The sequence below is a fragment of the Furipterus horrens genome, unplaced genomic scaffold (assembly GCF_987537825.1).
Source record: "Furipterus horrens unplaced genomic scaffold, mFurHor1.1.pri manual_scaffold_4, whole genome shotgun sequence".
Taxonomy (NCBI): domain Eukaryota; kingdom Metazoa; phylum Chordata; class Mammalia; order Chiroptera; family Furipteridae; genus Furipterus; species Furipterus horrens.
In genome coordinates, this window is record NW_028327174.1 from 46,796,360 (window position 1) to 46,812,028 (window position 15,669).

Genomic DNA, 15,669 nt, shown 5'->3' on the forward strand with positions numbered 1-15,669 from the left:
GACGGAGTCGATACAGCTTGGCTTCAGGTGCGCCGCAGGAGTTGCCGGTGTTGACTACAACGTCAAACCGCCTTAGGGACTCCGGCTCCGGATTTTCTGTCGGGGTTTACTCCCTTAGCCTTTCCCCTGAAGAGGTATGCCGCAAGGCAGCGGAGGTTTTTTTTTTGGAGTCAGAGTTTTCCTTCTCTGATGTACCCTGACTGGAAGATCGAACCAGCGACACTTAGCTCGCAGGCCGACGCTCAATCCACTGAGCTAAACCAGCCAGGGCTACTTTCCAATATATATATAAAGAATTTATACTACTCAACACCATAAAGACAAACAACTCGATTAAAACATGGGCAAAAAACTTGAATAGATACTTCTCCAGAGAGGACATACAGATGGCCAATAGACATATGAAAAATGCTCAATGTTATCAGAGAAATGCAAATTAAAATCACAATGAGCTATCACCTCACACCTGTCAGAATGGCTACCATCAATAAATCAACAAACAAGTGCTGATGAGGATATGAAGAAAGGGAACACTCATGCACTGTTGGTGGGAATGAAGACTGGTGCAGCCATGGTGGGAAATAGTATGGAATTTCCTCAAAAAACTAAAAATGGAACTGCTTTTTGACCTTGTGATCCCATTTACGAGAATATATCCAAAGAAACCTGAAACACTAATTCAAATAATATATACACCCCTATAATCACTGCAGTGTTATTTATAATAGCCAAGATCTGGAAACAGCCCAAGCATCCACCAGTCAGTGAGCAGATAAAAAAGCTGTGGCACATTTACACAATGGAATAATACTTGGCTGTAAAAAAAAAAAAAAAAAAAAGGAAATCTTACCTTTTCTGACAGCACGGATGGACATGAAAATTATTATGCTAAGTGAGATAAGCCAGTCAGAGAAAGACAAATACCATATGATCTCACTTACATGTGGAATCTAATGAACAGAATAAACGGACGAACAAAATAGAAACAGAGGGATGGATACATGGAACAGACTGACAGCTGTCAGAGAGGAGGGCGGGTGGGGGACTGGATGAAAGAAGGTGAAGGAATTAAGATAAAAAAAAAAGAAAAATTCCATGTATACATAACACACAGACACAGACAATGGAGTGGTGATAGCCAGAGGGTAAGGGTGGTGGCGTCGGTGGAGGTGGGCAAAGAGGCCAGGAATGGGGACTGAAAGAGACTTTGCTTGGGGCAATGGGCGCATGATGCAGTGTGCATGTGATGTTTTGTTGAGTTGTACACTTGAAACCTGTATGGGTTGGTGAACCAGGGCATCCCAATAAATTCAATTAAAAAAATAACAGTAGTAACCAAGGAGTTGGATTGGAAAGGGAATAAATGAGTTCTCATCTTTAACTTTACTAATTTCTTCTTTGTTTGAATTTACCATAAGAAATACCATGTATTAATTGTGTAATTAGATATATGTGCAAATAAGAAAATGTTAAATTACTTGTGAGATGCCCACCAAACTCAATAAAATAAAAAGCATTCATTCCTGAGGTACTTGAATTTTTAACACAATGTAATCAATTATATAAAACTATGTGCCTATGGATGAGAACTGGAAGATAACATACAAACAGGAAAATAGTTTGTCTACTTGGAGTGAAGAGATTATGCTCATCCTCCTCATAAATACTCTTTTTTATATGCTGCATTCTCTTTTCAATTGTCAATTTTTACGAAGACCATATGTACTATCAGAGATTTTCACACTTTCTCAGAGCACTATCAGATCAAACCTAGCCAGCTTTTGCTTTTTAATACCTACTTCAAGTTCCCCTGACCTCCAAAACCTGTACATTTTCTCTTCTCTGATTCTGGAGTTTCTTATCTATACCACTGCCATATAGGCCAGGTCTCCCAAGCCCCCTCGTGGTCCTCAGGCCTCATATTCCTCTGAGGATCAGATAGTCCCATCACTAGACTCCCCGTGTGCATGTGGGCCTGTTACATGGCTGACTTTTCCAGAGACAGGAATTATCATAAGGCCCTAGAGACACATAACTTTGAGGACTACTGATATAGCTCCTTTATTTGGTAGAATAGCTAACCTAGCAGGTGATGTCTCCTATACTGTTGTCTTACATTGTTATCAAAAAGTTCGTGAGCTTCTGCTTTGTTTTCCTAGATGGCTGTATAAATTCCCAGGGTACAAGCGGTGTATATTAATCAGTACTTTTCGAGATTCCCTCTTACTGTTTACCTAGCAATGTCTTACACACAGTGGGCCATCAGGATATAGCTACTGATTTATCTGTCATATACCCCAAATTGCTCTGTGACATAGAAAGAATTTCTATATTGGTCCCTGATTTTAAAGTTAGAAACCAAAGTACGCAGCAGTCAATTAAGGTTAGTACCACATGAGCAAAGCACAGACTGGCTGATGCAGGCCAGTGACCCTCTGCCATACCACACAGAGCTTCCTATGACTAGGAAAAGCTGGGGGGAGAAGGGGAAACACATCATTTCCCTAGGGAAAGCAAGCAGGTTTAAGGAGAGTTTCAGCCAAAAATAACTGGTTTAAATAAAATCCAAGGTTAGAAACCAGGTCATTTGTATCAGGGAAAAACAGAGCATGGTGGTTAACACAGAGTCTCTGCTAGCCCTTCAATGCTTTGTGCTAATTTAAAATATCCAGGTGGATGTAGCTCTGTTGCAGGAAAGCCAGCTGGGAAAGCAGAGCACCTGCTGCATTTCAGTCACTGTCGTACCCCTTAGCCAAGTGCCCTTGTGCAGTGACTGTCCTTCACAACTGTTCATTGTGGCTCCAGGGAAGGAGAATGCAACCCCAGAGTTAGAATACCAGCAGCAGGACGCTGGACCTGTGTTCACTTCTCTACATTTCCTCATCTCTAAGATGTGGATGATAATAGGGTTTGTTTCGTATGGTGATTAGAAGGATTAAATAGGAAATGCTAGTACCTTATACAGTTATTTATAATTAGCAGGCCAATCTTTAAATGGAGTATTCCATGCTTCCCCAAAGGTCACAAAGTCTCATTCAGAGTTATATAAAACATCAGTGTGCAAGAAAGGTGTGTGAGTGTTGAAGATTTAAAATTACTTAACTGTACTTGACATAAACCCAAAGTGCAAAACAATAAAATTATTAAGAGGTATTTATGAGTCACTCATTCATACCTTGGTTTTGGATTGAAAGTTAAGAAAAAGAAAGAAAAATTGGTTCCTTTTTTTGTAGGAAAATAAGTAGCCTGCTTTTCTAAACAATGAGCAAACAATTCAATCATGTAAATGCCACATCCTTAGCATTTATGTTTATTTGGGAAGACTCAATAAGGCAAAAATCTAGACCTCGCAGCAAATGGATCTATTTCCAAAGAGGAATTGTGACATATATTTCCACCCAAAAAATTATGAAATCATTTCAATGATGCTTCAGGGTCCAGGCTAGTATAACAGATATTTGCCAAATGGATGGTTTTTAATGCATTGCTCCAGAAATCAGGAGCAGCGGACATCATCCTGCTCCACAGTACCTGTGATTCCTTTAGTCCCAAGTTGATGGCAAGTTTCTTTCGATCTATTTTGCTGATATATTTTTGCTTCTGAAACATTTTCTCCAGAGCCTTTCTCTGGTCCTCAGAAAAGACGGCTCTTCTTAAAATACCCCTCCGAGCTTTGGAATTAGAGTCCTGTGTCAGGAGAGGCAGTACATTCTCCTCTCCTGGAGAGGAAAAAAAAGAAGAAAAACTTTAGTGAGGAGAAGTCAGTATGTCTTTCCGAGGGCAGTATCCTCCTTGTCTGTACTAAATTATCTCATGTCTGATCTCCGCACACTTAGAGCAGTGCTTCTTTACCAATTTTTGGTCACGGACTCTGTTGAGAATCTGACAAATACTCTTTGCCCCCCCCCCCCAATTCTTTGTGCCATGTCAGAAAGTCCATGGCCCCAGATAACAAAACCCCAATGCAGAACAAGTAGTAGGTGATTTAGACACTTCATTTTTCTCTAGATCTTCATTTACGTATTTCATTCATTTTCTCAAGAAATTTTTCAATACCGACCATATGCCAGGCACTCTGTTCAATGCTACACACTGAGAAACAATACAGATATGTTTTAGCACATGTATTACCTGTAAAATCTAGTGAAAGATGTTTATTAAAGTAGCATCACAGTATAATAATGAAGTATTCCTAAGCAGGATACCTTAAGAGCACAAAACAAGGAGTCTGATCTTAATTCTGGAATGTCAGGGAAAGCTTGGAAGAGTCAGAGATGTTTCATCTGAGAAGAGAGGTTTGGAAGACCCTCAATCACAACCACCACCCCCAATTCAGCTGATCATCAACTCCTTCAGGTCTGAGACATTTATTACTTTTTCTGCCTTTCTGTGGCTAGCCCATTACTGGTTTCGACCCTCTAAGAATTTCAATCATAATTCATTCATTCATCCGTCCAGCTTCCTACTTGTGGTAGACAGAACAATCACAAAAGATGTCTGTGTCCTAATAATCCCCATAACCTATGAATATGTTACATTACATGGCAAGGGGGAATTTAGGTTACAGATGGAATTATAGTTACTAATCAGCTGATCTTGAGATTAGAAGAGTATCATGTAATATCCAAGTGGGCCCAATGTAATTACAAAGGTCTTTATAAGTGGAAGAGGAAGGCAAAAAAGAAGTGACGGTCAGAGAGAGATTTGAAGATTCTATACATCTTGCTTTGAAGATTGAGAAGGATGGAGCCACAAGCCAAGAAATGTAAGTAAGCACTAGAAACTGGAAAAGGAAAGGAACCCATTCTCCCCTAGAGCCTCAAGAAGGAATGAAGTCCTGCTGACACCTTAATTTCAGTGCAGTAGGAACATTTCAGTCTCCAAACTTCCATAACTGTAAGACATTAAGTTTGTATTGTTTTAGGAAGCTATGTTTGTGAATATTTATTACAGTAGCATGAAGACACTGATACACTGGGTGACATATTAGCACATGGTCCATGCACTCAAGGAGCTCACCCTCTCTTGGGAGGACTGACACATGACCATCCCTCCAAAAATAAGCATCAGGAGAGCGAGGACTCCAGTTTACATGTTGATGCTTAAAAATTATTTCTAAGTAAACAAGCAAATGAATAGACATTTCATACAGACATAAGTACTAGAATAGAATGATCTGTAAAAAGCTCTGGCATCACAAAGGTGGAAATGATGGGTTCAGAGCAAATTGCCAGGTTGAGCCAAGTCTAAAAAAACAAACCAGTTCAAAAGAGAAAGAACCAAGGCCAATCCAGACAGAGTAACTAGCACATCTACAAGCACTATGGCACAAAGGAATAAAGTTGTCCAAGGATAAGTACGGCTGCAAGGCTGGGGAAGGGCATGAAGCAGAGAGTGCACTGCCCTCCATATCTAGCCTAAAGGTAGGCTTTGGTTTTAGAATGTTGATTAGGAATTATGATTTAATTGTCCGCATTTATTAACTACAAGATTTCATGGAAAAGTCCAGGTTTCCAACATCTCTTCAAAGGTAACCACACTGGTTCACTTTCCCACAAAGCAAATGGCTACCAGAGTAGTGGGTGATCCCTTTAGAGGGAACATGTGGCCCCCAGTTTACCATAGCCTCGCTTAACTTGCTTTGTACCTATTAGATTCTGGAAGACATTTGGACCTCTGGCATAGGGATGATGGAATGGAACTGAGCCAGATCACAGAAGACATCAAGAGTTTGGGACATTATCCAATAGTAGTGAAGACTGAAAGATGTTTAAGCAGGGTGTGACATATAATGAGAAGCATAAGCATATTCTGTGCATTATCAAAGCTATGAATGCTACTATTATTTTATTATTCTCCCCAGTTTATAGATGAATAAAATGTAGCCTAGATAGCTGAAGTAGCTATCCAAGGTCACATGGCTAGTGTTTCAAATTTAGGAAGACTGAATCCAAAACAAAGATTTCTAATCCTACACAATACTCAAACTCTCATGACTTGTATTTTAGAAAGAGAATGTCAATAAATAAATAAATCTCATTAATTCTACCTCTATACTATGATAGCTCCCTTTCCTATTTGTCTAAAATCCTGCAAACATCTCCCAGCAAGTTCCTCAGCCCTGGGTTACCGCTCCTTCTGGTTCATCCTCAAATTGCAAGAAAAACCACAGGCCTCTTCCTCTTTCCTTCCAGCTCAGTAACCTTTGCACCACCTTAGAAATGCCATAGCTCCTGGGATTTAATTACACCCAGTTCTTTACAATGGTCTACTTTTATTGATGTCCTGTCCATTCATCCTCTCATTGGTTCTTACTCAATTCTCCACCACCTTTTTATTTTTGCCTGTCTCATGCCAACATCATATATTGAAGTCAGGTTTTGACAACTGAATTTACTATTTCTTTATCAGAGATTTGAATAGCTTTATGAAATATTTGGTTGGTAATAAAAAACATTCTAACTAACTCAATATGTCTATCATTTTCTAAATGCTTTTCTTCCCTAAACTTTCCTTAATTCAGAGACCTTGGAATTGGCCCTTCCACAGTATTTCAGAGCACAGATTTTTCTGGTAGGATGATGTCTTTCTAGAAAACCTCAGGACAAAGGACTTTGGAGTACAGAAAACTGGGTTTGGATCTCAGCACTTACCAGTATGACTTGGAGCAAGTTAGTCTCTCTTTTTTTTTATAATTTATTTATTTGTTTGTTTGTTTACTTTTAGAGAGAGGGGAAATGAGAAAGAGAGGGAGAGAAACATCACTGTGTGGTTACCTCTCACTCGCGCCTCCAACTGGGGACCTGACATGCAACCTAGTAATGTGCCCTGACTGGGAATTGAACCAGCGACACTTGGTTCACAGGCCGACGCTCAAACCACTGAGCCACAGCTGCCAGGGCAAGTTAGTCTCTGTCAGCTTATCTTACATGGTTGGTCTAAGGATCTGATGAAATAGCACAAGAAAATTGTACTGCCAAGCCCACAGTAAGGATCCCACAATGGGTCAAAACTTGGAAGGAAGAAAACATTTACAAATCCAACCAGAGCTCCTGTCTGTGACTACAGGCTCCTGCACCCTGTCCTGGGTCAGTCTGCAAGCCTGGACTGTGTGGCATCTGCTGTACAATCTGGCAATTGTCTCCTCCAACTTCAGTGTGCCCTTCTCACTTGAATTTTTGGTTCTGGCATTCTTGGTTTATAAATATACCCAATCTATCATTATTATAGCCATATATATTAAAACTTAGGGGAAGAAACCTAAATATTCAGAAGTAAAGTACATCATTACCCCTGGCTGGTTTGGCTCAGTGGATTGAGCGTCCGCCTGCGAGCTAAGTGTCGCTGGTTCGATCTTCCAGTCAGGGCACATCAGAGAAGGAAAACTCTGATTCCAAAAAACCTCCACTGCCTTGCGGCATACCTCTTCAGGGGAAAGGCTAAGGGAGTAAACCCCGACAGAAAATCCGGAGCCGGAGTCCCTAAGGTGGTTCGACGTTGTAGTCAACACCGGCAACTCCTGCGGCGCACCTGAAGCCAAGCTGTATTGACTCCATCTTTCCCTTGGACCCTTCAGCTGCGAAGAGAGGGGGGGTCTGCTGCATGGGCAACAGCAGACCCTCCATATCACCCTGCCCAGGCTCTGTAGCTTCAGCTTCACTGGAGAGGACACTCCAGCATCATCGCAAGATGTCGATTCAACACGGGAGGAGACAGATACCGTGTCACTCCCGACAGCCATTCTCGGCGGTGCAGATAGACTCTTAAGAAGCTACACCATCGTCTCTCGAGACGGACGGCCGCCGACGACGAAAGTACATCATGCAATATGCACTCAATGGAATTTTAAAGAACAATTAAAGATGAGGACAATGAAGATAAAGCAGCAGCAAAAAAATACATTATTATACACATGATATGTAAGATATACACTATGCTTACAATGATGCAAAATTCAAAGAGAAAGATTGAAAAGGCAAATATAAAGACTAAGATAGATGATTGTTGGAGAGCTAGGAACAAATAATTCATCTCCACTCTACTTACTCAAGTCTGGTTCTATTTTCTAAAGAAAACAGCAACTATTCCAGCAACCTTTTTGGGAATAATACAGTAGAGTGATTGAGTCGTTGCTGAGTGACAACTGAAGAGGAATCCAATCCGTCCTTCATTTGCTCACCATTGATAAGGAGAGGTCTAAGGAGAATACAGACGGCCGCAGTACAGTGACAGAGAAACCCACAGACCACAGCAGAGAAAGTAGAGCACCAGATAAGAAGCCACTTAGTCTTGGAGGTCAACGGAATAAGTCCTTAGAAAAGAGCAGCTAGAAGAAGAGCAATTCCCCTTGCAGGCAACCTAGAGATAGCAGGCAAAGCAGAGGGAGTAACATTTGCAGACACATGTGTGGGACAAGGACAGTGTGAAGGAGGATGGATCTAGGAATCTTGCCCAGCTTCATGTTTCCAGACTGCAGGGTATGAATGGGGAGAACCCAGTAGATAACCTGGGAAAGCAGATTAGGGCCAGGGGTGACTGAAACAAGTTTAGGTTATAACTTTCCACAGAGGAAAGCCTCTCAAGGAGGACTTGACCAACAGAGCATTTTAGAGAAGTCAACATATATCTATATAGACATAAAAAACGAATGTATGGACCCGTAAGGCTAGGTTTTAAAATATACATATATTTTTTCTAAGTAGAGGTTTTATAAGTAGAAGTCATGATTCTGCTCATTTTAGTCCCTTCTTCACCAAGATCTATATGTTTAAGTAAAACAGTGGAGTAACACATTTAAATGCCCCTAAAACTTTTCCTAGAAAACCATAGGTTTTGCTAAGCAACTATTTTTAAGTAAAGAGAAAAAAGATCCCCATCAAGGGAATCTATAAATAAGTTATTCTCATCAATGTGGTACATACTAATATTCTAGGGGTCATTCACTGAAAGAGAAGCCTGGAGTGGTTGTGAGGGCCAAGGGGTTAACCCCTGAGTCTCACCCCGTTTTGGTGCCCTATGAATCCAACCAAGGAACAAGCAAAAATGTAGTAAAGATAAAGAACATTACACTCTTCCCGTCTTTGCTAGTTTCCTGGTTTCTCTCAGCACTGCCTTCAATGTACCTTGTTTTCATACAGTGATGCGCCCCATGATCCTACAAGAAGCTGCTTCTACCACTGATGCTCCCTTGCATGTCTGACTCATGAAGATTTTATAAGCTGTCTCTGGATCTAACCATTAGCCACATTGATGAACACACACTATTTTCATACTTTTGAAACCTACGAAGATGTGTCCAAATTTACACCTGCAAAACAAATGTGCAAACTACACACAGCACGTCATGTCATCTTTACAGCAATTACCACCCCCGTTTTCCATAGGAAAAAACTGAAGCAATTGAGGTCATCAAAGCAGAGTGAGGCCAATCAATGCTCTTTAAAATTACACAAAAGACTGTTGAAGTTATGAGTGGGTAGAGAAAGAAGTCAGAAGGTGGGGAAAATTCAAATTAAAATTCAGAATGACCCAGGATAGAAAAGTTTTCAAAGACATGATTCCCTGGATCCTGAGATGGCCTCCAAACACCATCACCCAGGGAAACCCCACATAGAGTGGGCCTAGTGATGGGCACATCTACAAATGGAGGTGTGCTGTGTGTGAATGATATAGTTTGGGGAAAGTGGAGAGGGGGTTTATGGCGTGAAAGGAAAACACAGCATCAGATAAACTAGTGGAAGCTTCTGTCTCTCCCTTTGCCTCGGCCTCCATCTAGAAAACATGTCTGAACTCTGAAGACAGGGCACTGCTATTTATTACTGCCAGCAAGCCCTAGAGAACACAGGTACTGTCACTTTCTAGACATCAGCCCAAGAGCAAAAAGCTGCAGTTCTGCCATGTCTGGTTACCCCTACAATCCAACAGAGTGTCTTCCCAGAAAGTGTGCTAGTACTTTGTTTGGTTTTCAGACTCACCTTGACTCATTGGCATCTCTGGATTATTGACCCCCTGTGGGGAAGCTTCCTTATTGCTTCGAAAGCCCTATAAAGGGTTTTGGACTGTTCATGTCTTTGCTCCCTTCTAAGCTCCTGGACCCCGCCACGGCACTGGCCTCACTGACTCCTGTTCTCCCCTACTTCCTACCTGTGCCACCTTGGGATCACAGCAACTCAAAGAGTTGGCCTGTCCTAGTAAGCTCTGCTTTTTCGGTGGGTGGTGGTGGTGGTGGTGGTGGTGGTGTGTGTGTGTGTTTTTCCTGAGTTTATACAGGCTTTCTGTATTAAAAACTAACTGACAACCCATATCCCTGTAAGCAACACTGGATCTACACCTCTCAAGGCTTTTAGTAAAAAAAAAGAAAAAGATTATTTCAGGATAGCTCAAGTCAGATTACCAACAAAACTTTCAGAAGCAGCATCCTTTCATTCTTTTGTACAGATTCAAGAGGAGCTTCTCAGAGCTGGAAGAGATGGATCACTTGCTTAATGCAGGCCTCTCACCAGGCCAGCTAAGATGCTAATGGCCTCCATTGACTATTTCTTCAGACATAAGTTATTTTGAACCATGACTCTGTTTGTCTCTTTCCTGGAGTTAGCTTTCCTCAACCATGGGGTGGTTCTTCTCTGTGGGCTACCTCTTTCTGAAACAACACTCAAACAGCAGTAACATCCTGTCATCCTCTTTCAGGGTTTTCTCAAATTCTCTCCTCTGAAAAGCTGCCTTACCCTTCTTATTTTTAAGTGTGGAGTGTGTGTGTGTGTGTGTATGTGCATTTTATGCAATTCCTGTGGATTTGAGGTTTGGAGAGAAAAGACAGAGCATGTGCCTAGCTCACCCTATTTAAACTAGAAGTTATCTTCCAATCTCTATATAATCTAGTATTTGAGAATGCAATATAATAATATTTCATTATTGTACAGTTTGATTTTCTTAAAAATTTCCCTTATATTAAGCTCAGATTCAATTTCCACTAAACTCTATTCATTGGTCCCAAGTCTACCTTTGTATCCATAATGAATGCAGAACATCTACTTTGAAGAATGCTCTCATGTTCTCCCTATCAGTTTTCTTCTCCAGGCCAAACATACTCAATTGCTTCAAAAACTCGTGACCAGTCATATAGCTCCTTCGCCATTTTAGTTTCTGGCTACCTCCTGACCTGGTTTTTATATGCAAATTTGTTCAACGTGCCTTTTAAAGTGGGCCTCCAGAACTGAACAGGTTTAGGCAGTCTGACCATTACAGAGTCCAATAGGACTATGGTATTATCTCTCTAGTCCTGGATATTCTATTTCTAAAAGCACAATTCAACATCCCCACATCATTATTTAGACACGTACTGATCTACTACTGCAACCCTTTCCTACTTTGTTCTATGCATCCAATTCTCTCGCTCCCCTATTCTGTACTTGTGTGTTATTGGGGGAATTAAAAATCAGGACTTCTTTTAGCTGCCCTGTTAGATTTCATGTTATGCTCAGGCAAGGGCTGCAGACAAGATCAGGGACAAGTGCCTTATACCACTACAGAGTTCCCCTTTCCAACTCACCCTCCACTACTTATGAACATTTGCACAGAAGGGGAACTCCATTCCAGAGACATTATTCATATACTTTCACTGCCTCTGTAGATGCTGAATAGAGCCATCAACTCGGAAAATCTATTGTCTTTGAGTCTCTGGCTCCTTTAAACATTTTTCCTGGTTGACTGAGTGTCATTTATCTACAGAGCACCCCTCCCTTCACTACTGAGAAGTCAAAACCTATATTCAAGTTACTGCACAAACTTGATTATGTTTTCAATGAAATAATTAGGTTTCTTTTCTCTATTTGAACACAATACTGCATCCCTCTGAAGATATTAGAGTGCTAAAGAGAAGTCCTTATAAAAGAAACTTTCATGCAGCTTTTGATGGATTTCTTAGGTCTTGTCAGTTTCCTCAGCCCACTCGCTACTCCAGCTGAGAGCACAGGCAGGTCAGGCAGCAAGAACAGGAACCAGAGCATTGCCCCTCTTTCACAGTAACACTCACAGGACCAACCTACCTGCACAATAATAACAATGATGTCCCTTCCCTGCAGCCTTCAACAAAACCCTAAAATCAAATTTGGAGAGAATATTATGTTCTTTTAAGTTTTAACAAAGAAGGGAAGAGAGGAAAATTATCTCAAATGTAGACTATGAGGTCATCTTCCAAAAAAAGGCAGAGCAACTTGTCCCAGAATAGTTCCCTGCTGCTCCAAATTTAAACTTTGTCTTTTAATACAGAAAAATTTTCAAAAGGTCAAATTCAAGTTGGGTACTCAATGACAAAACAAAATAATTATTTGATGAATTCAATTAGCTATTCTACATCATTAAGGCTCCTGTACTTTTTTCAGGTAGTTTTTCTTAAGGTCATTCTCTGCATAATTTCCACAATTTTCGATTTCCTCTTAGCTGAGAAATGTGTTATTTTGAAAAGAACCTTATGGATGTAATATCAAAGATTTTCCTTACACTGCTTTGAGGGAGGGGAGAGCTTTTACCACTGCCTTTTAATTTTTCCCCACTGTGAGGGTTGCGTTTAACTAGCCTATTACAGTATTTATTATATGTGGGAAGGGTACTGGATGAATGATTGTTTCCACATTGCATTGAATCAATCATCAATCTAAAAGTTAAGAAAAACTAAATCAATTTTAAACAAGTGAATCATGTTAAAAGGGTCAAAATGATATTTCACTTGCTAGTTACGGGCATGTTGCTCTGATCCTACACTTTCGGAAATAGTGAAGTCAACATTGCGAAACAATAATGAGGGCTGCTGATTTCATCACTTGTTAAACATCTTAGTATAAACATTAATTTTGGCTCTCCAACCTGAAACATAATACGAGATTACTCGGACCATTCATTTTCTTTCTTTTGTACAATGGGGAAAAAATTAAATGCTTGGGTATGAAAATCATTCTTATTATTAAAAAGAGAAGAAAAGGGGGGGAAATCCAGTAAATGCCTTAAATAAAAATGATTACTGTGCAGACATAAGCCTTATTAACTGTTCATTGGCATCATGTTATCTATATAAAAGTCTTTATTGACAACATAAATTCACTATTTCATTATTATTTGCTGCCAATACAATGAACATTATAAACAGGAAAATAAGGAATTCATCTCAGAATTATAAATAATGAGACACCAAAGCTTAATTAAAACACTTGTGGCATCGCTAAACTGGTATAAAATGCTGACTTTAGAGCTAAAAAGAAACCCAGTGCAGCATTCTCTACCCTCAGTCTGAGCTGTGTGGATTTTCCCTTGTCATTTATTAAATAGAAAAGAGAAGCATAAGACTTAGAAGCCTCCAGACATGGACACAAATTACAACAGTTACACCAAAAGCATAAAGTGGGAAGGACGGAGAAGCAGATGGAAGAAAATGAGACTTGCTTCAAGTAAATTTTCAAGCAATTGAGAAGATGCAAGTTATCTAGGAAATGTCTTTACAACCATTTTTATGTACTCTATTTATTAAACTGGCTTGGGCACTGGAGTACTTGCATGATTTAGAGACTTGTTAAAACACTAGAGAATGAGTACACACACACACACACAACCACACATACATGAATGTCCCCACCTGTTACATGGAATTTTTTGTCCATTTCCACTGACTTAAATTCCATTGCCAGAGGTTTTCTAAAGTAAAAGACCAGTATTACATCAAAGTGGACTAACTGAAACTAGGTGTGGGACCTCTTTTAATCTTCACCACTGGAACACAATACTAAAGATTTAATTCCACCGAGATGCCACTATGCTACCATCAGATGGTACCAGATGTTTGCAGTTTCAGTCTCTACTCCAGCAGTCTTTTCTTAATACTCAAATACATGGTGATAAATGTCTCCTTAATTTGCACAACAGTTTTCAATTGCCCTCATGGGAGACCACCTTGAAGGAGCGAGTAAAAGGTTTAGTCATGGCTTCTATTTTTCTATTTGAATCAATACACTCTAGTTAAATGGACAATTAATAGGTCACTTCCAAAATAGTAGTGTATCTGTCCTGGTTAATAAACAATCCCCACAGTTGATAATGGGCCCTATGTATTCAGCAAGTCCTGTATACACTCAGCTCATCCACTAAATCCCTTTTCAGGTGGACAGGGTTATATGGGAAGATGAGCTAGAATGAGTCTATAAAAGTCAGTTTCATTCACTGCTTTATTTTTCAGTCAAGTGCTTTAAATGATGTCCAGAAATTCACTTGGAATGTGAGACAGGAGAAAAGACTGGCACACAGAGCCTTGCTTTATGACCATACAAAAGGGCAACTGACCCTTGCCCAAGGCTTTTCCATGTGAAATGGTCCCTAAAGTTCATCTGCACAGTGAAAAATCGTGGTGAGGTCGCGTGTGGATGAGTCAAGTGAAAGTGACAATTGGTCACGGGTCTGTCACCCATTGTGGCTGGGTCCCAGCCATGTAAAGTGTTCTGTGGGAAAGTACCAGCCCCCTCAAGAGGTGCTCAGAAGCTCGCAGCTCATTAAACGGCCAGCATTTGCTGCCTCACTAGTCAGGAGTCATTCTGTTAAGCAACTGCCCTCCTGAAGCATTCATAAAACACTGGCAGAGAGGCAGCAGGGCTCTGAATTCAACCATGATGGAGTCTGACTTGCGCCTGACTCAACTCTTCCTTCACTTTTCAACTGACAAAGTTGTTAACCTGAATAACTGTTTTCTCTTGGCAGTTGGAATAAGTGCACTTCTTCGCTGGACTTCTTTATCATCAACGCAAATGTTCTGCCTACAGGTTCCTACCTAATTGAGGAATCTCAAGACCAAGGTGAAATTTATTGACTTCCAGTGAGACCCTTTTTTTTTTTTTTTTTTTTTGGCATGTGTGAGCATGTGTGCACACTCTATAAGCTTTTGAAAGCTGTCATTCTCACGCCATCACTGGAGTCTTAAAATTTTGTCATGTTTGAAAAAAGTTCTCTTGCAAATATTTCCTGTGATGCTGGTTGGTTTCCCCCAAGATCACAAACAGGAGGACTTTATTTACTTTTACAATCTTAACAATTTTAAATTATTTTCTATAGATACCTAGTGCCTTCTGTGTCACATTTTAAGCTGAATGGAAATTTTACACAGCACAATTTCTTAGCCTTCCTTTTTTTCTTCTTTAAATGGGTATTGCTACACGTTTCAGAAAGAGCCAAACTGGTCTGTCTGAGATCTTTTATAGCAAATAGAAAACAAGTTGCTTTCCTTGGTGTGTTAGCCCTGGGTTTCAATGTCATTAGAAACCGCTCACAATTGCTCAGTGTGCTGAGGTTTGATAAATCTCTGGAAACCTCCTGAATAGGATCGCTGTGATTTTTAGTGAGGAATTAGCTCCTTGCCATTGCATTACCAATTAGTTTTCCAGAGCACATTAAATCCTGCTGCTCTGGCTTACAGAACAACTGAGGCATTGCTGATGAAGCATAGAAACTTACTTGGGAAAGCAGTGGGGGACGCAGGGCGCCGGCAGGACCCACCGCAGCACGCGGAGTAGAACGGCGGGGCACTCAGGAAAAAAGGTTTGGAAGGCGCTGCAGAGAAAGCATTGATCTCATTGATTAACCATTCTTTTAGACAATAGTCAAAATTCCAGTTTCTCAAACGTCACTGAGTGAACG

General features: G+C 40.4%; 1 protein-coding gene across 1 annotated transcript in view; it reads right to left on the reverse strand.

Annotated features, from left to right (window-relative positions):
* DBX2 (developing brain homeobox 2) overlaps positions 1–15,669 on the reverse strand; it is a 37,900-nt gene that overhangs the window by 6,817 nt on the left and 15,414 nt on the right. Inside the window, exons 2-3 of the mRNA XM_090275529.1 lie at positions 15,487–15,582; positions 3,532–3,719 (exon numbers count right to left, since the gene is read on the reverse strand). Of these exons, the coding sequence (XP_090131655.1) occupies positions 3,532–3,719; positions 15,487–15,582 (284 nt within the window). The remainder of the gene's footprint in view (positions 1–3,531; positions 3,720–15,486; positions 15,583–15,669) is intronic.